At 42.2% G+C, this 25777-nt stretch overlaps 2 protein-coding genes across 12 annotated transcripts in view; both read right to left on the reverse strand.

Moving 5' to 3' along the window:
- LOC126980238 (uncharacterized) overlaps positions 1-5084 on the reverse strand; it is a 57883-nt gene extending 52799 nt beyond the window's left edge. The window contains exon 1 of the mRNA XM_050829907.1: positions 4937-5084. The gene's annotated coding sequence lies outside the window, so the exon portion shown is untranslated. The remainder of the gene's footprint in view (positions 1-4936) is intronic.
- Positions 5085-5921: 837 nt separating this feature from the next.
- On the reverse strand, positions 5922-25777 carry LOC126980241 (dnaJ homolog subfamily C member 16-like). Of its 11 annotated transcripts, none has more exons than XR_007732986.1 (18): positions 25418-25777; positions 21791-21857; positions 21198-21406; positions 20761-20911; positions 20265-20394; positions 19952-20043; positions 19583-19671; positions 18832-19033; positions 18026-18239; positions 16333-16532; positions 15654-15730; positions 15412-15507; positions 14635-14862; positions 14033-14237; positions 12652-12699; positions 11457-11570; positions 8993-11327; positions 5922-8856 (listed from the first exon to the last, which is right to left on the reverse strand). XR_007732986.1 is itself a non-coding variant. In XM_050829914.1 (17 exons), exons 1-17 carry the CDS (start codon positions 25564-25566, stop codon positions 11187-11189), a joined length of 2412 nt encoding a protein of 803 aa, XP_050685871.1. In that variant the 5' UTR covers positions 25567-25777; the 3' UTR covers positions 5922-11186. The 11 variants fall into 11 exon arrangements, 2 of the variants coding, with proteins under 2 accessions (XP_050685871.1, XP_050685873.1); XR_007732993.1 differs by having other exon boundaries at positions 5922-8422; positions 8721-11327; XR_007732989.1 differs by having other exon boundaries at positions 5922-8572; positions 8721-11327.

A 25777-nucleotide genomic window follows, 5' to 3' on the forward strand; every position in this document is an offset into this window, starting at 1 on the left:
CCCTCCCCCCCCCCATATCTCTCTCTCTCTCTCTCTCTCTCTCTCTCTCTCTCTCTCTCTCCACTTTAAAACAAGTCTCTCCACCAACATTTGTACTCCGTGACTACGTGTGTGTGTGTGTGTGTGTGTGTGTGTGTGTGTTCAACCACCATACCATTCGAGCCGTCAGTCAGTCAGTCACCTAGCCAGTCACTCACTCACTCACTCACTCATCCACTCACCAAGTCAATCAATTATTCATTCATCCAATTAGCTAATACCTTTTCATCCATCCACTCATCCTCCATTTAATCAGAGAGCCAGTCAACCAGTTAATGAATCCACCACTCAATCGATCAACCACTCAGCGAAATTAACCCGAGAGGCGCTCATCCAGTTAATCACTCAACAAACCCAACCAATCACTCAGTCAAACCGATCAAGTCAGCCACCTATCAATCAGTCAGTCAGTCAGTCAATCAGTCAGTATGGCAAGCAAAATCCCTTATATAGAATCCCCCCTTAACCATTCTATCAGTTAAACACATCATTTCACCCACCAGTCAGTCAATCACTCAGTAAGTATGGTAAGCAAAATCCCTTACACTGAGTCTCCCCTTGACACACATGGGACCAAACGAAGATAGGTGGACTTAGACGTCTCTCTCTCTCTCTCTCTCTCTCTCTCTCTCTCTCTCTCACTTCCCTCCTTCCTTGCCTTCCCACCATCTATCTTGCAGTGGTGATGGCGTAACGTGTTATGTGGCGCAGTTGTAGTGATGGTATTATTGTGACTGGAGTGGTGTGAGATGATGAGAGTGATATTGACGTGGTGTGGTGTTAGTGGTGTGGTTTGAGGTGGTGTCCGTATAAAAGTGATGTTCTCTTGTGGTTAGAAGTGGTGAACGTGTTGTGTTAGTCTAGTTTTGGTGCCGGGATGTAAGTGGATGTGTTTGCAATTAGGATAGTGGACGATGTGAGGTGTATTTGGAGAAGGAAACGCGCTAGAAAGAAAGAGAAACGGAGATAAAACCTTACAAAAAGACACTCCATTTCTCCTCCCGAACACCACTTCCAATACGAGTGGATGTGCTTGCAATAGAGTTACAAACGGGAAGCTCGATCAATCTAGAACAGTGGTTCTTAACCTTTTCAGAGGCGTCAAACCCTAACGAAAGCCTTCGCACAGAAGGCGAACCCCTCGAGTACGAAAAAAAATATAAAAATGAAGAAAAATGGCTTTAAAATTCGAGTATATTTGGATAATATAAAAAATAATTTCATTTTAATTAATACAAAAATTAAAGAAAAGCTGGCATAAAATTCAATTGCAAAATTTCAGTGTGTTCCTGAGAGCTTTCGCCGAACCCCTGATACTGGCTCACCGAACCCCTGGGGTTCAGTCAGGTTAAGAACCACTGCTCTAGAAGGTATTAAAAGGAAGGAAAGCGCTTGAGTGAAAGATTAAAAGAGACAACCCTAGAAAATGACACTCCACCACCACCTATACGAGTAGCTGACGTTGCAATGAGGTTAGTTAATCATAAGAAGCTCTGGAGTGGAGGAGGGAAACCGCTGGAGTGCAAGAGAAAGAGAGAGAACACCCTAGAAAAAGGCACCACCCCGCGCACCACCACCACCACCACCGCCGCCATCACCACCGCTGTATTGATCCTCAGCCTCACCAAGGGCCTCTCACGGCGGCTTCCTCAGGTCACGGCGCCTCCCCTGAGCATCTACAGATCAACGGGCCGCCTCCTTTTGTCCCGCCACGGCCACGGGACAGACACGATACAAATGCCTCCTGCGTGGGCTGGCTGCGCAGAACACCGATTAACACTAAGGATATCAACTATTACGTCTATTCTTAAACGTATTAGTCCCCCATTACTATTTCCTATGGCCGCAGGGAAGATTAGCAGGGTTTCCATGGGTGCTTTTTACCATTCAAGATGCAAACCACAGCTACGAACATTTTTAGGAACAGGAAAGGGAAGCAAAAGCACATCAACGAACATTTTAAGGAACAGGAAAGGGAAACAAAAACACATCAACGAACATTTTTAGGAACAGGAAAGGGAAGCAAAAACACACCAACGAACATTTTTAGGAACAGGAAAGGGAAGCAAAAAAACATCAACGAACATTTTTAGGAACAGGAGAGTGAATTCACAGCATGCTTCATATATACACCGCTATAACACCACGTATCTAGACAGCTTTCCAAACTAACCTGATACTTCCTCCTCCTTCATTCCTTCTCTCACCACTTCCTTCTCCCTAATATACTTCCTCCTCCTTCATTCACTCCCCTCTCCTCCAACCTAATGCTTCCTCCTCCTTCTTCATACCTTCATTCACCACCCTCTCCTCTCTCTCCTCTTCCTCCTTCTCGTCCACGCATGGCAACTCACCACTCGCATACAGAACCTAATAGCCTACTTCCTCCTTCATGCCTTCATTCACCATGCAACCTCCTCATCCACCTACACGCATCTCAACTCTCCACCCACAGCAGAACTCACAGCAGAATGACCCATACCAAACCCATACAGCCTATCACCCATACACTCGTAATTGCAACATGAGGAACCAATTTAATGCGTAAGAAATTAACCCACAAAAGAATTACTGTTGGATGTTGGATATGGAAGTGAGGAAATAGGTGAAAGGAAGGGAATATGGGACTGAGAATAGACAGAGAGAAGGATATGAAGGATGAGGATAATAAGACACCCAAAAAGAAAATAGATAAGTGTATAGCAAAATCATACATCCTAAAACATAATAGGCGTAATGGGAATCGCTTAAGATACCCCTAACCTTAATATATACAAAGAATATGAAGTGAAATGTATGCCATCTTCTTCTCTCGCTTTTTCCTTAGCTTACCCTTGCATAGGTCCCGTGGGGGGGTGACTTGCATATTCATGGTTTATTATTTACATACAAATTACACACTCCCCTTAGAATTCATGTAGTTTCCGAATTTCGACCCAAACTAACTCAAAATGCATGTGTAAAGTGAAGTTGGAAAGTTAGATTAGTTTGCAGGATACAATTTGGGCACGCGAGCGGTAAGGGACGAGTGCATGGTGACCTTAATTCTGTGATATACATATTTTTTAAAGAATAGCTTACAGGCAAAGAAGAGATGAAACACGTTATTTGAGTCTTAGAATAGAAAAGAAACATCAAAATAACACAGCTCCATATGAATACGAGTTTGGAAAGAGGAGAGAAACGTGGAAAAATAGCCACACGAATACATTTTTTTTAGAGAAAATATCGAAAAAAAGTCACGATATGGATTTTGGATAGGCCTACAGAGAAACAACGAAAAAAAACGGGCCCAAGAACACGAATTTTGGGAGGAAACAAAAAAACAGCCACATAAGAAACAATAAACCACACATTTATTTTCTTTTTTGCTGTCTTGTCATCCTCATCATTTGTATTATTGGTTTTATTTCTACCAATGAACATGTTAAGGGAAGGGAAAAGGGATAAGAAGAGATGGAGGGAGGGAAAGGAATAAAAGGGAAAGGAGAGGAAGCGCACGGGTAACGCATTCGGAAATAAGTGGCTGCATGGTAAACTGAGCCTATTTCACACGCCACATGTCTTCCCCCGAATACTCAGGGTCATATTACGGGATAAGAAGAGATGGAGGGAGGGAAAGGAATAACAGGGAAAGGAGAGGAAGCGCACGGGTAACGCATGTAAACGCATGGTAAACTGAGCCTATTTCACACGCCACATGTCTTCCCCCGAATACTGTGGGTCGTATTACAAGACATTTTGCCGGCCAAGAACACATATTTGACAAGGCTTTCATAGGAGTTGTGGGCATTTCCAGGAGTAGTTTCATGACCCTGGTGGTAGTTTGACCTTTCTTCTGTACCATGAACCTGAAGAAACACACATTAGAACCCGACTGACCCCCTCTTTGACCTTTAGAAATAGCGGATGCGAGAAGCGAAAATGTCTTATAATACCGACCTGGTTGACATACACACGAACACACTCATATCAAACTAATTGGCATGAGGAAATAGACATGAAAATAGATATATAATGTGAACAACGCCTTCCACTAACCTGTCCAAGCATACTGATGGCGTTCTTCAAGGCAATTCTCCCTCGCCATCTTTTGCTGTTATATTACACAGCAAATACTGGACATTTTCACCACCTTTGCTTAATTCCAAACATTAAACTTGATAACGTACACACGAACACACTCATATCAAACTAATGGGCATGAAATGGATACGAAAATAGATAAAAGAATGTAAAAACCGCCTTCCCATTTTCACCACCTTTGCTTAATTCCACACTATAAACTTGATAACGTACACACGAACACACTCATATCAGACTAATGGGCATGAAATGGATACGAAAATAGATAAAAGAATGTAAAAACCGCCTTCCCATTTTCACCACCTTTGCTTAATTCCACACTATAAACTTGATAACGTACACACGAACACACTCATATCAAACTAATGGGCATGAAATGGATACGAAAATAGATAAAAGAATGTAAAAACCGCCTTCCCATTTTCACCACCTTTGCTTAATTCCACACTGGAAAAATCGATACGAAAATAGATAAAAGAATGTAAAAACCGCCTTCCCATTTTCACCACCTTTGCTTAATTCCACACTATAAACTTGATAACGTACACACGAACACACTCATATCAAACTAATTGGCATGAAATGGATACGAAAATAGATAAAAGAATGTAAAAACCGCCTTCCACTAACCTTAATTTCCAAGCAGATAAATGGCGTCCCACAAGGCAAATCTCCTTCGCCATTTTCTCCACCTTTTTTTTGTTCCACACTATCAACAGCTAACATACGCACGAACACACGCATATGGAACTAATGGGCATGAAATAGATATGGAAATAGATGAAGAATGTAAAAAACGCCTTCCACTGACCTTTCCACGCAGATAAATGGCGTTCTTCAAGGTAATTCTCCCTCGCCATTATCTTCTATCCTTCCCATGTGTCCCTGGTGATAAGTGGAGCAGCCATGGCCACAGGGGACACATAGCACACATAACACACGCCCAGTGGAGGGAATAACATCACGGGAACATCCTTGAAGCATCCTCCACACCACAACACATGATATCTAACTGAAGGTCGAGCTTTTCTTTTTAATAGGAGTGAAATCTGGGAATAAGTAAGCTGCCAGACGTATCTAGTATTAGAAAGATGGTTATAATTCATAAAACTAATATAGGAACAGTTTTTTGTCAGCAGATAATGCATGTGAAGGCGAAAATATAAAAAATAACGTACTTTTGGCATCTCGAAACAGCTGATCCAACACACACGTAATTTATTTTTTTGACAAGTGAAATCTGGGAATAAGTAAGCTGCCGGATAATGCATAAGAAGGCGGAAATATAGAAAATAACATACCTTTGTCATATCGAAACAGCTGATTCAACACACACACACACACACACACACACACATACACACACGTATTTATTTTTTTGGCAAGTGAAATCTGGGAATAAATAAGCTTCCAGACATATTGAGTATTAAAAAGGGAGTTAAAATTCATCTAACTAATACAATCCCTTCTTTTTTGTCGCCAGATAATGCATATAAAGGCTAAAACACATAAATAGCCTACCCTTGGCAACTCGAAACAGCTGATCCAACCCATGGATCCAACAAGTGAAATCTGGGAATAAATAAGCTTCCAGACATAGAGTATTAAAAAGGGAGTTAAAATTCATCTAACTAATATAATACCTTTTTTTTGTCGCCAGATAATGCATATAAAGGCTAAAACACATAAACTACCCTTGGCAACTCGAAACAGCTGACACCACGTGCTCGACTCAAAGTTCTATCAAGTGGCTATTTTTTCCTATAATCACGGTCCAAGGATAATGACATACAGGGTTATAATGTATCAACTTACATGTTTATTCGAAGTGAAGCATATAATATCAAAGTAACAGAAGCCATCATGCAATATGGTTTTAGAGTCAATGCCTGATGATTTTAAACGTCATATCAGTCTACTAACAATAATGTGGGTGATTTTGTCTTGATTTTCCATTTTTCAAGGCGTAGTTAGATGGATTTGTGGGTTTTCTTTATATAGGCCTATCACTTTATGGCTGAGTTTGTAATGTGTTAACTGTGAAAATTTTAACCTGTTTTTCAAGCCGTGGTTAGTTAGTTTTGTGGATTTTCTTTATATCACTTAATGAATAAGTTTGCAATATATTAACCGAAAATTTTTACCTGTTTTTCAAGCCGTGGTTAGTTAGTTTTGTGGATTTTCTTTGTATCACTTTATGAACGAGTCTGTAATATGTTAATAGTGAAAATATAACACCTTCTTTTGAGCTGTTCCACTTTGTATCACTTTATGAATGAGTTTGTAATATGTTAATAGTGAAAATATAACACCTTCTTTTGAGCTGTTCCACTTTGTATCACTTTATGAATGAGTTTGTAATATGTTAATAGTGAAAATATAACACGTTCTTTTGAGCTGTTCCACTTTGTATCACTTTATGAATGAGTTTGTAATATGTTAATAGTGAAAATATAACACCTTCTTTTGAGCTGTTCCCTCTGTATTACTTCTTGGGTCCAACTTGGTTCTTCACACTTAGATACTTCACAATCCTCATTATAGTTACTTCCCTGTGCACACTTATATAATTAGCCCTGCCTTTACACTTAGATACTTCACAATGCTCACTTTAGTTACTTCACTGTGCACACTTATATAATTAACCCTGCCTTTAAACTTACTTTTTTTTTTTTTTTTCGTTGGGGATATACCCCAAGGGAGGAAGGCGGTGCATGCCGCGCAACCCCCCAGACGGCTGGTAGAGGGATACCCAATTCTTTTTCAAGGAGGAGGCCCAACAACGGGGCTGAGGGTGTCGGAAAGAGCCCACCTTTCCACCCCCATGGTAAACACTTAGATACTTCACAATGCTCACTTAAGCTACTTCACTGCACACACTTATATACTCCACCCTGCCCTGAGCTCTGTTTTTCTGTACACTTTGCCTCCACTGAATTTTGCCTTTCTATTTTCTTTTCCTTTGTTTTCTCCACTTAAGCTAACACCATCCCAAAAATTGAATCAAAGCCAAACCAACCACGTAAACTGTTAATATATACTAATACAACGTTTCAAATATCCGGCTAATAGCTTGCACACCAACCCAAAATAAAAATCCACTAAAACCATACGACTCTCCAACCAATGGCGTTACCTCGACGAAAACCAGTTACAAAGGCCTCGTAGAAATAGGTATAAAGGAGTCGGCGATCACAAACCACCGATAGACAACACATAATAAATAACACAAAGATAAAACAGTTCATTGCATGTAAATCTCCTTGACGGTTGCCTCCTTGACACAATCGGAGGCTTTCACAGGTTAGGCGCACCTCCAGTATGTCTGAACAGCACGTGTAGGGTATAGCTTTGCCAGTCCCTTAACACTTATTCTTCTAATTGTTTAATGTTCCTTATTTTTCCTTTATGGGGTCAGACAGGTTATGAGTCTCTCCCACTCTTGATCATAGAAAGAGGAAGAAAGGGAGAAAAATAAGCCCCTACACACACTTCAAATTAACACTACTATCAGGGAAAAACACTGGTCTGAAATTGAACACTACCATAGGGAACAAACAATACCCAGAAAAATTTATTTGAAGTGTAAAATTTAACAACTATTAAAGTAAAGAAAGTTAATCAGGAACAAATACATGTCCACAAAATTAAATTGAGGCATAAAATTGAACAACTGTCTAAAATTAACTCCTATTCAACTGTCAAAATAAAAACTGTTAATCTACTTTGCCAATAACCAAGCGATATGCCACAGTAGTTTTTTTTTTGCCTTGATATGGAGCAAGAGTGTTAATGTTAAAGGTTGTGCAGGGACTGGCAAACCTACCCTATCAGGAACATGGCAAGGAGTTCTATTTTCCCTGTGTGTTGTACTGGCCGAGGCTCTGACTAGACTGTGTACCTTATCCTCACCTATATGAACAAACTGCCAGCGTCATTTTATTACCAATTTTATGAATGGGGAAGCAATGCTGCTGCCTTAAAATAACCCTCGCCACTGGTCTCAAAGAACCAGTATTTGTGACACTTCAGAAATAATGTTCCACTTATCTTTGTCTCATGAACTGCGTCTGTCCCTCAAATAGACTCGATTACTTATTTTACGAATGGACAATTTACTGATGGAAAACGTCGCCTTAAAACAACCAACCATAATTAGTCTCAAGGAACCAATATTTGTCACACTTTTCAGTAATAATGCTCATGATATTTTTGGCCCATGAGCTGCATCTATCCCTTCTACAGACTCAATTACTAACTTTATGAACCACTGCCAGAAAACATGCCTTAAAACAACCTTTGCCACTGGTCTCAAAGAACCAATATTTGTCACACTTTTCAGTAATAATGCTCATGATATTTTTGGCCCATGAGCTGCGTCTATCCCTTCTACAGACTCAACTGCTAACTTTATGAACCACTGCCAGAAAACATGCCTTAAAACAACCTTTGCCACTGGTCTCAAAGAACCAATATTCGTCACTCTTCAGTAATAATGTTCTTGATATTTTTGGCCCATGAGCTGTGTCTATCCCTTCTACAGACACAATTGCTAACTTTATGAACCACTGCCAGAAAACATGCCTTAAAAGAACCTTCATCGATGGTCTCAAGGAACCAATATTCATCACACTTTTCAGTAATAATATTGCTGTTATTTTTGGCCCATGAGCTGCGTCAATTACTTATTTTACGGGATATACACTGATGAAAAATATGGCTTAAAACAACCTTCATCACTGGTCTCAAGGAACCAATATTCATCAAACTCTTCAGTAATAATGTTCCTGATATCTTTGGCCCATGAGCTGCGTCAATTACTTATTTTACAGGATATACACTGATGAAAAATATGGCTTAAAACAACCTTCATAACTGGTCTCAAGGAACCAATATTCATCACACTCCTCTGTTTACATTTCTCAGAGGCATCAACAATCCATGATACAGACAGCCACATGGGAAGCATTGCCAAACCTCACTCAAACGAAAAAACACAAACACAAAACAGATTCACCAACTTATCAAACCTTCCGTACAGTTTGAACTTTCTTACCTAACTTGGATACATACTTAGATGCATGTAAATACAGGTAAAATGCATGTAGTAAATATGGGTACAATGATTTCTGAAGTATTTACAATGGAGATAAATGAAGGGGGTTTAAGTACCACACCTAAAAAGCAACTCTAAACCTTACCGTAAAAATCAGACCTACAACTGCATGACATACTAGATACTCTCTGTGTAGTGTTTGGGGGTCAGGGTTGGAAATGGGATGAGGGTTGAGGTCTTGCGATGAACCCAGGCCATAGGAAAGACTTATCCGCAGACATTCAGGAGCAAGTATAAACCAGCACCGCATCCTCGCACGAAAACTGGGGTCTATCGCTATGAAAATAAATAAACGCAACAGGAACGGAACGGTCTAACGCAACTTAACCAAACATCGAACGAATCCACAAAAGCTTGCAATGAGTCCCCCCGTGTGGTGCCAGGGGGCGAGCAAGCGCGTCTCATGACAGTCCCTTATGTACACTGACAGTAACAACGTCAACAACAACAACGGAAAGACAGCAAACATGAATGGTAGGCAAAATGACCCGCACGTGTGAGTGACGAGGGTGCCGTGGGGCGACCCTGGGTAGGCAAAGCTGGGCAGTGTGGATGACAGAATGATGGGTGCTGGATGAGCTGCAGAGAACGTTCCTTTGGGTGTTGGATGTGTTACTGAGAACTGAGTGGTGGATGAGTTACATAGTTCTCATGCACCGTTCTAAAGAGTTCTCACATTCAGGAAAAAATTACTCGTGAAAATTGAGCTGAGACGTAAAGATGAAATGTCAAAATAAAGATTGGTAAATGTTTTCTTTTAGTTCTTGTTACTTGTATGCATCTGTTCAGCTTTCCAACTGCCATTGATGATAATACAGGTGCTGATTTTATAGGCCTTATGAAATACCTTATAACTGTTGTAAAAATTATCAATTAAATCTGCTACTGCTATTAGAATAAAGAATTGTGAACACTGATAATAATGAAGATAATAATTGATATGGCTGTAATATAATAAAATTAATAATCCTGATAAAGTCTTTGGTAAACACAATGTCTTTAATAAATGTATAATATGCTTGGACTAGTAAGTATTATGATAGATATTGCAATGGGATGATGATGGTGCTACTCAGATTAGACTTGATGGAAACTGGATGATATAAAAACTTTGGCATGACAGAAGACTTGATAAAATTAACATCTACAATTAAAAACTCAATTTATAACAATACAGAAATAAATATCAGATCTCTGCCACTAGCTACTACAAGCCTCAAGTGTCACATTGGAGGGCTGGCACACCACGTCAGAACTCACCTGTACCGGCACCGTGATCCGCGGGAATGTCAACTGAACCAAAGGGAAGTACTGTTATGTGATGACCTGAATAGCTTTAAATACGCCTATCCTGAAGTATGTACTGAGAATCACCCTGTGTGTCTATACTAGTACAAGCTGTAGCTCTTATAAAAGGTAATATATTAACTTCCTCTATATTCTGCTAGACTCGCCTAAGCTTCTGTCCCATGCTGGAGTACAAACAAGGAGGTCACCGCGGCGGGTGGCCAGCGCTCGGTCACTCACTTGCAGAACAGGTGTGTTAGCAATATGAACATTTATTTTGTACACAATGGAGTAATAACGGGAAGGAATGTATTGTGTGTGTGACCTTCTCAGGGATGATCCGCAATGCCTTGTGTTCCACCGCAGACCATGCCAGCGACCTCAAAGGCTTGTGACTGTGTCCTGAAGTGTCTCTTTACAATAGATAATTGCTGAACACAATAATGTAACTGAGTTAAACAGCAACACAAAACACTTGATAAGTCTCATGATACAAGGATACTCATGATATCAAGTAAGTAAAAACTTGGCCCCTGAGCATGGCTGTTCTGGCATCATGTTTGTCACCATCATCTTTGTCTCTCCTTCTTCCTGTGCCGGGGCCGGGGGTCAAAAAGACCTCTATTATGTACGTGATGAGTTACTCCCACATCACCCACTACTTACCCGGCCAGTCCGGCCAGTAGTTGATGTGGTAGCGCACGGTGGTGCCTTCAAAGAGGCGGTCCATCCAGTTGCTGAGCCCCTCCAGCAGCTGCTCCTCAAACAGGATGTTGCTGTAGTAGTTTAGAAGCGGTCTCTGGCAATGACAAGAAGCAGCTTGTGTTAGACAAATGATCCAAAACATGCCTGAAAGAAGAGGTTCATGATGGTAATGACAGCTGCAACAACAGCACAACACAGGTCGCTGCATCCCACCAACACTCACATCGGAAGCAATAGAGTCCTTCTTCTTGCTCCCCACCTCAGGGTCAGACGCTTCAGACTCTGACTCGTTGTCGCTGAACCCCATGAAGTCCCCGCTGATGCCGGAGCGCGGGTGCTGCAACACCAACACAAAGCTGAATTAGCACAACACTTACAGGAATCTCTTAACACACTGATAAAGGCATTCAGGGCAGTGGCATGGCATCACAGGGACAGATAAAAGATAATTCTTCTCATGGCCAACACATTCACACACAAATGACATGAAACTCAAGGATATAACAATGTTGAGGCTTGAGTGAACTTTATGAAACCACAATGCAGCCTATGGAATGTTCTGAAGCAATACAGTGGAACCTATACTTGTCAATGCTCTGCAGTCTTGATATAAATCCTATACAAGGTGTTGAGTCTTAATGAACATTAACAACCTAAGATGCAGTTCATGGACTCCTGAAGCAATGCACCAGAACTCTCATTCATCATTCCCTCGACACTCCCGTCAAAGGTCCCGCTACTCAACATTCCTATCTAGGCTAGGGAAGCTCAGTCGAGGCTAAGGAGGACTGGAAGAGGGTGGTTCCCCGCACAATTAACATTTTTCAGTGGCCGCTGGCTGACACTTTTTTGTGGCAAGAAATTAAACACGCCTGTTGTTGGCACCACAAAAAAGTGTCAGCCACCGTCCAGTGGTAAGTGGTCCATGTGCGGGTAAGCCCTTAGTATAGAAAGAGGCAATCACAGGCTTGGAAAGGATCACATACCCTGAAGATGGACTCTGTTAGCAGTATTAGAAAATATGATATATTGCTGCAATCAATGGGGTCACTACAACCGCTGCTGTTTTGTTAGGAAATCATTTCAGTGCGCATACAGGTACCAAACACAGTAGTGTGGGTTACTGAGCCAAGCTATTTACACCCCTATGGAGCAGCTGCAAGAGAAGGCCAACCTCAAGCAGCACCCTACAGTAAAGTCCGCAGCAGAACTTTAGAAAGTTGTGCCATCCATGAACACAAGTGGCTTATGAAATGCTGGTCTACTACTGCATCCTCAAGGGACTCATTATGTTGGTACATGCACCCGTAAAGCAGGGCCAGACAACCCCTGGAAACAACTAGTCATAGGTCATGATAACGTAACGGAATGCCATGCGGAGGGAAATGTCGCAGTTCTTCAACCACAAGTATACTGACCCTCCGACGGAGCCCCTCTTTCTCAGCTGTCCCTGGGGCGGGGTGCAGCTGCAAGGAACAATGTGCACAGAGACATTACAACCGTGGCCAGGGTGCACATGAGCTCCCAGCACGCACTAGTGGAACACACACACACACATACTCACATCCGCACATACACACACACACACGCACATACACACATGTTTAGTCATACGCATCACCAGGTGAGAACAGTAATGTGTCAAGCAGTGAGGGGGAGCTCAGTATGTCAAGAAAGATTAAAATTCATTATAGCAACACCCAGAAAATATAACAAATACCACAACTCTACCAATGATTATACAGAGTTGGGGAGCACAAATGATTTTTTTATTATAATGAATGAGCAAAACATATCTGGTGTCCATGCAAACTAATTCCTTGAGTATTTATTGTGACTACATAGAAAGCAACTTGCTCAGTCTGTTTATTACATTCAGCTTTATCAGTGATGTGCTAACTAAATATAATCCACTATGCTGTGGGACGGCTGAGGACGGAGACCCGCCACCACAGCAACACAACAGAGGAGAGAACCGAATACTGTGACATGCAGTGGAGCAAAGAGCGATATTCTACATTGCTTGCTGATTTAACTGTCTACAACATGACGTCATAATGGTAGGATGTTCCTCAAGCACCCTATTCAAACACTGCTTCATATCGTCACCCTCATAAAATAATCGCTTAAGTCATTTTTCAGCGATATCCAGCTTTTTGTTCACATCAATTTTTATACATGTGACGCCCAATTTCGTACAGTTGCCTTCATTATTCAGGGTTTGAGTGTTCTAGAATATGCCTTCTCATTTCTGCCTAAATCTTAAACCAAATGAGATAATGAGTTCTTTTCTAATTTCCTGAGAAGTAGAAAATAAAGACTTGTGCAGTTTGTTTACTAAGGTGATGAATTCCCCTCCCCAATAACTGTTTCTTTTCTGATTTCCTGAGAAGTAGAAAATAAAGACTTGTGCAGTTTGTTTACTAAGGTGATGAATTCCCCTCCCCAATAAACGTTTCTTTTCTGATTTCCTGAGAAGCAGAAAATAAAGACTTGGGCAGTTCGTTTACTAAGGTGATGAATTCCCCTCCCCAATAAACGTTTCTTTTCTGATTTCCTGAGAAGCAGAAAATAAAGACTTAGGCAGTTTGTTTACTAAGGTGATGAATTCCCCTCCCCAATAGACAGTTCTTTTCTGATTTCCTGAGAAGCAGAAAATAAAGACTTGTGCAGTTTGTTTACATAGGTGACAAATTCCCCTCCCCAATAGAAGGCAGAGTCAGTGTAGGAACATCCTGCCTATTACTGGAAAGATTGGTCTACGCCACCACAGCTACTATGAGTGAGGACGGAACTTACCCCAAAGGCTCCCTCGGGGTGCTTGGCGTGGAAGAGACAGTAGTACTTCCTGTGGCCGTTGAGGGAAATAACGGTGCCGATGGTGTTCTTGGGGTTGATGTTGAGGTCCCGAGGTTCAGGCAGCCCCAACACCAGGATGCGCTTGTACCACTCCATCGCCGATGCCCGCTCGATGTTCAGGAAGGCAAACATCAGCGTCTTGTTTCTGGGGGAGGGAAAAATTAGGGTCCAGAGAGGAACAGTGCAACAAGACTTGGATCACTCATCTATATGGCCACATTCTTAAACATTTCAGTCCCTACACACCCACACTTGACAAGGCTTTCATAGAGGTTGTGTTAGTATTTCCATGGGTAGTTTTAAATGAGCCCAATGATAGTTTGACAAGGCTTCTGCACCATGTGAAAAATTGCTCCTGAGAACCCGACTAATCTCTTTTGTGGCTTGGGAATTATTGGTTGTGAGAGCCGAAAGCATCTGAGAATACGGGCCGTACTTTCTTCTATGGGAGCAGCGATTAACAGGTCTTTTCTTCCCCATTTATTTTTGCCCTCGACCTCCTTCCTTCACTGTAAAAAAAACAAATAAATAAATGCACTCACTTCCTGTACGGCCAACAAGCAGTGTGGAACTTTGGCATGAGTTTGGATTTGCTCTCGGAGTCGCACAGCATGACCAGCGTGCGGCAGCCAGGCTTCAGCATGCGCACCAGCCCGTTGTAGGACTCCCCACGCAGCTCATGGACTCGCAACTGCGGCTGGACAGTCACCTTGCCGGTCTGGTCGACGAAGGTGAAGTTGGACTTGGCCACGCGCTCCTCCTCCAACTTCCTGCAAGACAACAGGATGAGTGAGTATTAGAGAGAAAGAGGTGGAAGTAGCAGGGTTGAATGTGGTGAGAGGAAGTGCCAGAACAGGGAGAGATGGAGACACTTTTGCTGCGGCCATGCCCTGGAGGGAAGATCTCGTGACAAAGCAGGGCATCAGAGATATAGATAGATAGAAGCTATTTTCTATTTTTGGGTGCACGTGTTGCATGTCCCCCTTTACACAGGTTAAGAGAATCGCACAATAAAAAAGTGTTAACCCGGAAGCAGCGACGGGCCAAATTTGTGGCTTTATCATGTAGCAGCGACAGGCCAAATTTGTGCCATGATATAAACCCAAAAAATAAATGATACATAATCTAACCACAAATGCTTTGATATATATTATGAAATGGTTTGTGTAAGGGGTGATTTTTACTCATTTTTCTCGCTTGGAGGGACCATTAAGAAACGTGATCCCCGCTGCTACCGGATTAAAATACGAGAAATTACAATCCTGACTCAATCCAACAAATACGAGAAGGTTAAAACAAAGAGCAAAGGGCACACTCACACCAGATAGGACATGACATATCCGCCGGCCACGATGAACAGCACCGTCACCAAGATAGACACCGCCGGAAGTAGGTCGTCCTCCGTCACGTTGTCTCTGAGGGTGATTTAGCAATGATAGCAAGACAGTATTTTTTTTTTCTTTTTTCCATCTCAAGGGCAAAGGGATTATGTGAAGAAGACCTTTTTACACTGAATGCCTCATATCTTTCAAGGGTTGGAATATAACAAAGGGACCCTTACCTCAGATAGTCCTGCACCGAGACCAGCTTGTTGATGATCCGCCAGACGATCCCCTGCGCATGTTCGTCAAAGAGCTCCTGAAAAATTGTTGTACGTTTAGTAAGTCAAGTATGTAACAACCCGATATAGCTCCTCTCTTGCCTCAAAAAATAGACATAACAAAAACCCAGATAAATAGAACACACACACACACACACACACACACACACACACACACACAAACACACATTCACACACATACCCCCCCAAACACCTCCGCTCTTTCATAATTGCTCACTCACCCCGTTCACGTCCCCGTTGATTAGCATGAAAATTATCCCTTAGACAGCGGCAGTATTTGAAGAGTAGCTCCCCCAATATGAATGGTCCATATATACAATCACTGCATAAATATAGTTATGCCACATAAGAGATGTTTTAACTGTCGCCTATATATAGATTCTACCGCAGTCTGGAAGTGTTGTTATATTTCTGCCATACAAAACTGACCGTCTGAATTGTGGACCGTCTGCCATATATATAATTCCACCACCATCTAAGGGTTAAGAGGTTTTGCTGGGAGCGTCGAGTAGTGGGCTTTTTTTATTTTTTTGCACTTTTTTGTTGCCCTTGAGCCGTCTCCTATGTCGTAAAAAAAAATAAACAAATAAAAATGCTAGTAGGAGTTGCCATAGCCAACCTGGACCACAGTCTCGTAAGGCATGGGCTGGTTGGAGTGCAGGAGTCTCTGGACGGCCGCCTTCAGGGACTCCCGGGATGCGTTCTGCTTCTCCGGCTCCACCTCCCACCCGCCCTCCAGCCACTCGTACTTGAGGTGGTTCTGGTCCTTGCGCCACAGGATCACAATGTGGTGGTTGGTCTCGATGGGTGACCCAGACGCTGTGAGGAGATACGAGATGGTGAAGTGTTGCCAAAATTGAGAAAATCGACGGGAGAACCAGACGCTGCAGAACGATGCGAGATTATGAAGGAAAAGGAGAAAAACAACTGAAATGAGATAATTAGAAGTGTTGCCAAAATTGAGAATATTGACAGGTGACCCAGACGCTGTGAGAAGGTACGAGATAATGAAGTGTTGCCAAAATTGAGAAAAGAGATAACAAATGAAAGGCAAATGATAAATGAGATAATAAGTGTTGCCAAAATTATGAAAAATGAAAAACAAAGTGATATACAACTGGTGAGATAATGAGAAGTGTTGCCAAAATTGAGAAAATCGACAGGTGACCCAAACGCTGCAGGAAGATACAAGATAATGAAGTGTTGCCATAATTAAGGAAAAGGAGAAAAACAACTGATAGGCAACTGATAAATGAGATAATTAAAAATGTTGCCAAAAAAAGGGAAAAGGAGAAAAACAACTGATAGACAACTGATGAGATAATAAGTGTTGCCAAAATTAACAAAAAGGAAAAAAAAAAAGATAAATGAGATAATGAGAAGTGTTGCCAGAATTAAGAAAAAGGAAAAAAAATGATAAATGAGATAATGAGAAGTGTTGCCAGAATTAAGAAAAAGGAAAAAAAATGATAAATGAGATAATGAGAAGTGTTGCCAAAATTAAGAAAAAGCAAAAAAAATGATAAATGAGATAATGAGAAGTGTTGCCAAAATTAAGAAAAAGAAAAAAAAAAGATAAATGAGATAATGAGAAGTGTTGCCAAAATTAAGAAAAAGGAAAAAAAAATTATAAATAAGATAATGAGAAGTGTTGCCAAAATTAAGAAAAAGGAAAAAAAAATTATAAATAAGATAATGAGAAGTGTTGCCAAAATTAAGAAAAAGGAAAAAAAATTATAAATAAGATAATGAGAAGTGTTGCCAAAATTAAGAAAAAGGAAAAAAAATGATAAATGAGATAATGAGAAGTGTTGCCAAAATTAAGAAAAAGCAAAAAAAAAAAAGATAAATAAGATAATGAGAAGTGTTGCCAAAATTAAGAAAAAGGAAAAAAACACACCAGATTTCCCCTTATTCCCTCTCATGGATCTCAGTAATGGTAATAGTAGTAGTAGACTAGTTTTAGCATGATACATAACTCCTAACCCCTCCATCTGTAGGTAATATTGTCTTATTCTTATGTATTGCAAAATGTTAATGAGTATTTATCTGCTATACATATAGGTCTCTCTGTTCTGTTCCGTAATTTTCCTTCTGATCTGATTTTGTTTTGATTCTCTTCTGTTTTAAGGTAAGGATAACAAGGGAGATAACAGGCCATGCACTCTCCTTAACCCACCTAACATCAAAGCATTCATGGTGTATCTGCTATATAGGCTTTTTGATTTTCTTTTGAACTTTTCCTTTTGATAACATGTTTAGAGAAGACACCCAGGGAAGTAACTAGCCATGCCCTCGCCTCCTTCCCCTACCTGAGGTCAAGGCATTCATGAACTCCACTTGTTTCTCCCGGAAGAGGTAGGTGTAGCGCACTCGGTCTCTCTCCCTCGCCTGGTCACTCATGGCGTACTCCCGCAGCGCTGCTCGGCTCGGGTCATGTGAGGGGTCGTTCTGAGTCACCAGCACCACACACAGACGCCGCCGCGACCGCACTGACTCCACGGGGCACAGCGCATCAAACACAGCCTTGGGGGGAATGACAATACTGGTTAGAAGATGTAATGACGATGATGATGATAATGATGTTGATGAGTAAATTTGACCATTCTCTCTCAGCCTCATCATCTGTTTTACTTATCGAAGAAGAATTTTTAAGACTATTTTTTGCCCTTGGTCTGTCTTCTTTACTGTATAAAAACATATGTAAAATTAAATCACCATAACAGTGGCTACGAGTGAAAAGAAAAATACAAAAACAAACACATTCTTCAGTATTTATACAGCAAAGGAAGCAGTTCAAGGGGAAAAAAAGACAATCAAACACTACTCCCATGAAAGAAAATAGAAAAGAGTGGCCAGAAGGGAGATCATAAAGGGAAATAAGGACGTTTAATGAAAAGAAGGAGAGAGAGAAGAGAGGTCAAAAGGAAAAATGAGGATGTTAAGTGAAAAGAGGAAGAGAGAAAAGAAGAGAAGAGAGGTCAAAAGGAAAAATGAGGATGTTAAGTGAAAAGAAGAAGAGAGAAAAGAAGAGAAGAGAGGTCAAAAGGAAAAATTAGGATACTAAGTGAAAAGAAGAAGATAGAAGAGAAACGAGGAGAAGCTAGCTCTTACACACCTGCGATGAGAGTCGAGGAAGGACGAGGAACTTATTCCCCTCGATGATGTCCCTCATGGTGGGGTAGGGCAGGTCCGTCATGGCCACAGAGGCAACGGGCGTGTGCATGTCCTCGTGGAAGACCAGCAGCGTGTCCACCTTGTTCGACACACTGTAGCGCGCCCGTATGCTGTCCGTGTCCGCCCGGTCCATCTGCACGTACCTGGGAATAGGACATCGATGTATCTTGTTTGGGATACATAAAGAAGCAAATGAAACAGCCAAGATCTTGTGACTGGGATATGGACTGAGGAATACAATGGTGGCAGCAGTGGGATTGGGATTGAAGAGGAATACAATGGTGGCAGCAGTGGGATTGGGATTGAAGAGGAATACAATGGTGGCAGCAGTGGGATTGGGATTGAAGAGGAATACAATGGTGGCAGCAGTGGGATATGAACTGAGGAATACAATGGTAGAGCTTATAGGGAAAGATGAAGAGAAAAGGTATGAAGAGAGAGAGACCTCCAATGAAACAGTCCATCTACACATACCTGAGAACATGACATCAATGGCTCTCATTCTAGTAAAGTTTTTAAGGACAAGATTTCTCCCTCCCTCATTCCTCCCTACCTACCTGCTTTGTCTCTTGTAATAATAATATTAATAGCAATAATAAAAGATTGAGAGAAAAGGTATCACAAGAGACTACCAGTGAAACAGTGCAAATGTATATACCCGAGAATATGACATCAACAAACAGTTCTCTTACCCTATGACGGCTCTCTCCTTGAACTCCCACCCAACCGTGAGGTATCGCAGTCGTATGATGTCCAGTCGCCCGAAGATCAGCACTCTAACCTGCCAGGGAAAGAGAGAAAAAGGAGATGCAACATTCTTATGCAATGATCTGACTGTCACCATCATAAATTTTTACTTCATCCCCTCCCATTCCTGCCTAGTCCTATCTCTAATTCCCTCTTAAAGAAATACACAAAATAAGCTACAACTGCATAGTCCCCCAAAATTACATAGCAGAAAAAGGGATTGGTAGCATTCTCAATTCTGTAGTTGATACTGAGTGCCTATAAAGATAACAGCAAGAAGTACAAGGATTCAGGTCCAGCCACTGCCTCCATACCCTGTTGTCCAGCCACCCGCCCAGAAAGGACTCAAGTGTGTCTTCCGTGATTCGCTGCACCAGTTTGTGAGGGAACTTGCTGCGGATGAAGTCTGGAAGAGAACAAACGGTTTTAGAAGTTGACAAAAGGAGCCAGTCTGTAATAATTCTAAGGTGGGTCTCAGGGTAACTATTTTGTGGGTCTTATGCTTACATTTTGATGGATTCAGGTGACAAATGTTTTAGAAGATGACAACAGGACCCAATCTATAATAATTCTTCTATACATATACATTATTTGCTGGGTCTCAGGGTAACTCAGGGCCGGACTCACCCAGGGAGGACACCATGCTGACCGAGGGCTCCGTGTAGTGGTATGGGTGGCCATCCAGGAGCATCACAAGGTACGGCACTGTCTTCACCCCGATCTTCTTGGCCAGCTCCACCTCCCTCTCTGCATGCACCTGAAGTCAAAAGAAAAGATAAGGCAAAGTTTAGGGCACACACAACGGCTGCTCTGTGTCAATGTTAATCTCCTTTCTGCATACACCGGAAAAATTAAAAGTTGCACGACAACAGCGGAATGAAAGTTTTACGCTGAATCAAGCTTTCCGTTAAATAGTCTTCCGCTAAACTGAGCTATTACAGCACCCTTGTACTATTAACAGATCTGTGCAACCCCATAAGGGAAAATATGGATGATAAACGAAGAAGAAAAAGAAGAAATAGAGCATATGAGTACAGTAGGGACCCCCAATAAGTGTAACATTCATGATAAATCCACGAAAGAGCAAAATGTTAATGATAGTAATAATTCTGGTGATGCTTACAGTGGCCATCCCAAAGTTGATGGGCTCCAGCTCCTCGTTGAGTCTCCTCCAGATGGGTTCGATGTGCGCGCAGGCCACACACCACACAGCATAGAAGAGGATGAGGTACGGCTGCTTCTTGCTCAGGTGGACGATGGAGTTTTGGTACGACCTGAAGAGGATTTCCAGTATAAGACACACACACAAAAATAAATAAATAAAACAAAACAAAATAAAGTAAGAGATAAAATAAAATAAAATGAAAAATAAAAATAAAGAAAGAAAAAGAAAGAAAGAAAAGGTTGATATGTGTTGTGAATAACTAATAACAAATAAATAAATAAGGAATAACTTGAATAAAATACAAAATTATCGTATATTCCTAACACACACACACACACACACACACAAACACCCAACATAAATAACAAACACCACAAACTATCACCGCCACTCACTTGTATGTTATCGACTGCTTCTTGTAAATGTTCGTCCCCTCCCCGTGCTTGAAGTTGAAGTGGAAGTTCCCGCCGAAGTTGCTGAAGATGTTGTCGAAGGGGTCGAAGCGGCCGTAGGAGGAGTAGTCGTGGGTCTTGCGGAAGTTGGGCTGTTCCTCCGTCTGGCCCGTCGTGTCGAAGAGGCGACGGCGCTCCGGGTCCATCAGCAGCTGCAAGATTGGCAATAGTGGTGGTGAGACAAGAGGAGGAGGAGGAGGAGGAGGAGGAGGAAGAGTTAGAGAAATAACTAGAGGAGGAAGAGGAGTTTTTGGAGGGAGAATGGGAGAAATAATTTGAGGAGAAGCAGAAGGAGATATTCAAATGATGCTGGTTGGAGATGGAGGCAAAAATAGAGCCTTACAATTCCAAAGAAGAGAAAAAGAAGTCAGAAGTAGGCAGAAATAAAGGAAAGGAAAGAATAGAGAGGGTACAGAAAAGATAAGAATGAGAAAGAAGGGAAAAGATAGGCTAGGAAAGGAAAGGAGAGGAAAGGAAAGGTATGGAAAGGAAAGGAAACTAATGGCAGAAGCAAAGTCAGAGTAGGTAGGCCTCACCTCATATGCTTGGTTGATCTCGATGAACTTTGCACTGGCTTCAGGGCTCTGGTTTTTGTCAGGATGCCTGCAAAAAAAAAAAAAAAATCAAGTAAAACATTCAACGCAAACTCTTAATAGATTTTGGTTCCTGCTCTGCTGGGGTTAGGTTTGGTCACCATCCCTCAGGTTACATTTAGCAACTGGAGTTTTGTTAATGTTCAAAAGCAGTCTTATTAACTAGTTATTTTAAAAAACATGATCAAACTCCTAATTTACACAACGCATGCCAAATAAATTTAAACTAACCTAATCTAACAACCTACTGTAACCTACTTAATGGGGGAGCTACACCCCCTTGACCCCCCTTTTGTTTTCGGAAGTTAATTACTACTGCATTGCATTCAGGGACCAAAAAAGAATCCATATTGTAAGCATTATCTTTACAAGAGGCAGCTGCTTCCTTCAATACCTGAGGATGTACTTTTCCGATTTCCCGTGGAATGATTACTGCTTCCAGGAGAGAGACCCCTCTGTGTGTGTGTGCCCAGCGCATCTCAGAGGTGATTGTCTCTGGAATGGAGGCATACATTCCACGTTCTTTCTCTACTCCTCATGCTAAAAAGCCTTGGTTTAATCACGCTTGTTCTCGTGCTATTAAAGATAGAGTGGCAGCTCACAAAAGGTTCCAGAGCCTTCGAACTCCCGCTAACTATGACCTTTACATTTCAGCCCGGAATCATGCCAAATCTATTCTCCGACTTACCAAAACTTCTTTTATCAATAGGAAATGTCAACACCTTGCTTCTTCTAATTCTTCCTGTGACTTCTGGCATCTAGCCAAAAATATCTCCTCCAATTTCACTTCTTCCTCTTTCCCTCCTCTCCTTTCCCCTGACGGCAGCACTGCCGTCTCATCTGTCTCTAAGGCTGAACTCTTCGCTCAAACTTTCTGTAAGAACTCCACCATGGACGATTCTGGGCATATTCCTCCTACTCATCCCCCCTCTGACTCCTTTATGCCTGTTATTAAGACTCTTCCAAATGATGTTTTCTATGCCCTCTCTGGCCTCAACTCTCAGAAGGCTTATGGACCTGATGGAGTGCCTCCTATTGTCCTTAAAAACTGTGCTTCCGTGCTGACACCCTGCTTGGTCAAACTCTTTCATCTCTGCCTATCAACATCTACCTTTCCTTCCTGCTGGAAGTATGCCTTTGTACAGCCTGTGCCTAAGAAGGGTGACCGTTCCAATCCTGTCTATCTAAAGCTTTTGAATCAATCCTTAACCGGAAGATTCAAAAGCACCTTTCCACTTCCAACCTTCTATCTGATCGCCAGTATGGGTTCCGCAAGGGGCGTTCTTTTTTTTTTTCATCTTCCTGGTGGGGCCTGATGGTCGGCCCAAGGCTTCTTCCAGGTGGGGCCTGATGGTCGACAAAGCCCGTTCTGGCGCAGGCGAGTGTTTATAGTGGCGCAATCTTCTTGCTCTCTTAACTGACTCTTGGTCATCCTCTCTTAGTCGTTTCAATGAAACTTTCTCTGTTGCGCTAGACATATCGAAAGCCTTCAATAGAGTCTGGCACAAGTCTTTGTTTTCTAAACTGCCCTCTTTCGGATTCTATCCCTCTCTCTGTTCCTTTATCTCCAGTTTCCTTTCCGTCCGTTCTATCTCTTCGGTGGTAGACGGTCACTGTTCTTCCCCTAAACCTAAAAACAGTGGTGTTCCACAGGGCTCTGTCCTATCACCCACTCTCTTCCTGTTATTCATCAATGATCTTTCCATAACAAACTGTCCTGTCCACTCATACGCCGACGACTCCACTCTGCATTATTCAACTTCTTTCAATAGAAGACCCTCTCAACAGGAAGTACACGACTCCAGACTGGAGGCTGCAGAACGCTTAACCTCAGACCTTGCTATCATTTCCGATTGGGGCAAAAGGAACCTTGTGTCCTTCAATGCCTCAAAAACTCAATTTCTCCACCTATCAACTCGACACAATCTTCCAAACACCTATCCCCTATTCTTCGACAACACTCAGCTATCACCATCTTCAACACTAAACATCCTCGGTCTATCCTTAACTCAAAATCTCAACTGGAAACTTCACATCTCCTCTCTCGCTAAATCAGCTTCCTCGAGGTTGGCCGTTCTGTATCGTCTCCGCCAGTTCTTCTCCCCCACGCAGTTGCTATCCATATACAGGGGCCTTGTCCGCCCTCGTATAGAGTATGCATCTCACGTGTGGGGGGGCTCCACTCACACAGCTCTTCTGGACAGAGTGGAGTCTACGGCTCTTCGTCTCATAAGCTCTCCTCCTACTACTGATAGTCTTCTACCTCTTAAATTCCGTCGCGATGTTGCCTCTCTTTCTATCTTCTATCAGTATATCCATGATGGTGCTGTCCTGAAGACCATCCATCTGCTGAATGCTCTTCTGAACTTGCTAACTACATGCCTCCCCCCGTCCCGCGGCCCCACTTCACACGACTTTCTACTCATGCTCATCCCTATACTGTCCAAACCCCTCATGCAAGAGTTAACCAGCATCTTCACTCTTTCATCCTTCACACTGGTAAACTCTGGAACAATCTTCCTTCATCTTTATTTCCTCCTGCCTACATCTTGAACTCTTTCAAGAGGAGGGTATCAGGACACCTCTCCTCCCGAAATTGACCTCTCTTTCAGCCACCTCTTTTGATTCTTTTTTAGGAGCAGCGAGTAGCGGCCTTTTTTTTTCATTATTGTTTCCTTTTTTTGTCCCCTTGAGCTGCCTCCTTTGTTGCAAAAAAAAAAAAAATGAATATTTCAGGAACGAGAGACTTGGAACAGAAAACCAATTCGGTTGTGGATAATATCTACAAAGTTTTTCATATAGCACAGCGGTGCCCTTTGCAGTGAGACAGCCTGACCTCGGTAATAATACTTTAAAATAAAAAGATGCAGTGTAAGAAATCCTGGTAAGTGTGTCTACCACTATAGTCTGTTCAGAGCATGAAGTCAGTTCAGGGTGGAGCTGGTATCGTCGTTTACCTCAGAGCCATGCTGCCAAATCAACCTTCATACATGCGTCTCTCTCTTATTTCCCATCCATGTGCTATTTGAAAATGATATTTTATATATTCTGTATATAGTAAAGGAAGCTACATAGTACAATGGGTGTCGATGTTTAGGATTATAACAACGATTTGTATAAATTCTATGACACGTGGCAGCGATTTTTTCCCATGGTGCCACGTTGTGGTGGTGGTGGTGGTGGTGGTGGTCGGCGTGTCCCCTTAGGTCCCTCCCCCGGGTAGAGAGGGAGAGAGAGGGAGAGAGATAAAGAGGTGGGTTGTGGGTGGGTAGGTAGGGAGACGGTGCTAATCTGATAATTGGCGGTCAAACTGGCAGCGCCGCACCCATGGGAATTCAGGAATCTGCCACACCCTGAACCGACTTCATGCTCTGAACAGACTATAGCATGAGTCGGGTGTGATTCTATACCAACACTGCCAAACATTAATCGGGTGTAATTCCTAACTAATGGCTGCTTACCTAGTGATTACCAAGTGATGAAATACCAAAAACCATTAACAATTTGGGTGTAATTCTAAACAAATCCGTGTTGGGTGTGATTCTAGGAAAACACCGAGGCCCGCCTCACCATTCCTTGGCCAGCTTCTTGTAGGCCTTCTTGATGTCCTGGGTCTCTGCCTTCCTGGTCACGCCTATGATCTTGTACGGGTCTCTAATCCTCGCTAAGACACACACCAGGAACACAAAAAACAGGAAACACGGCAGCCCGCCCCTCATGGTGACAGGACGGCCCCTACTCACTCACTCACACGCCTTATTTAACACTATCTCCGGCCGGCCATGTGTCTTGGCGGGTGTTATTTAGTGGTGTGGTGGTGTTTGGTGGTCTATGTCAAGGTTTGTGTGGTTAAAGTGACCGGGTTTTAATTTTGTGGGGGATTTTGTGAGCCGCCTCCTCCTCCCAGCTGATCAATGCGGCGGTGCGTCT

This window comes from Eriocheir sinensis, chromosome 44 (assembly GCF_024679095.1).
Source record: "Eriocheir sinensis breed Jianghai 21 chromosome 44, ASM2467909v1, whole genome shotgun sequence".
Lineage (NCBI taxonomy): Eukaryota > Metazoa > Arthropoda > Malacostraca > Decapoda > Varunidae > Eriocheir > Eriocheir sinensis.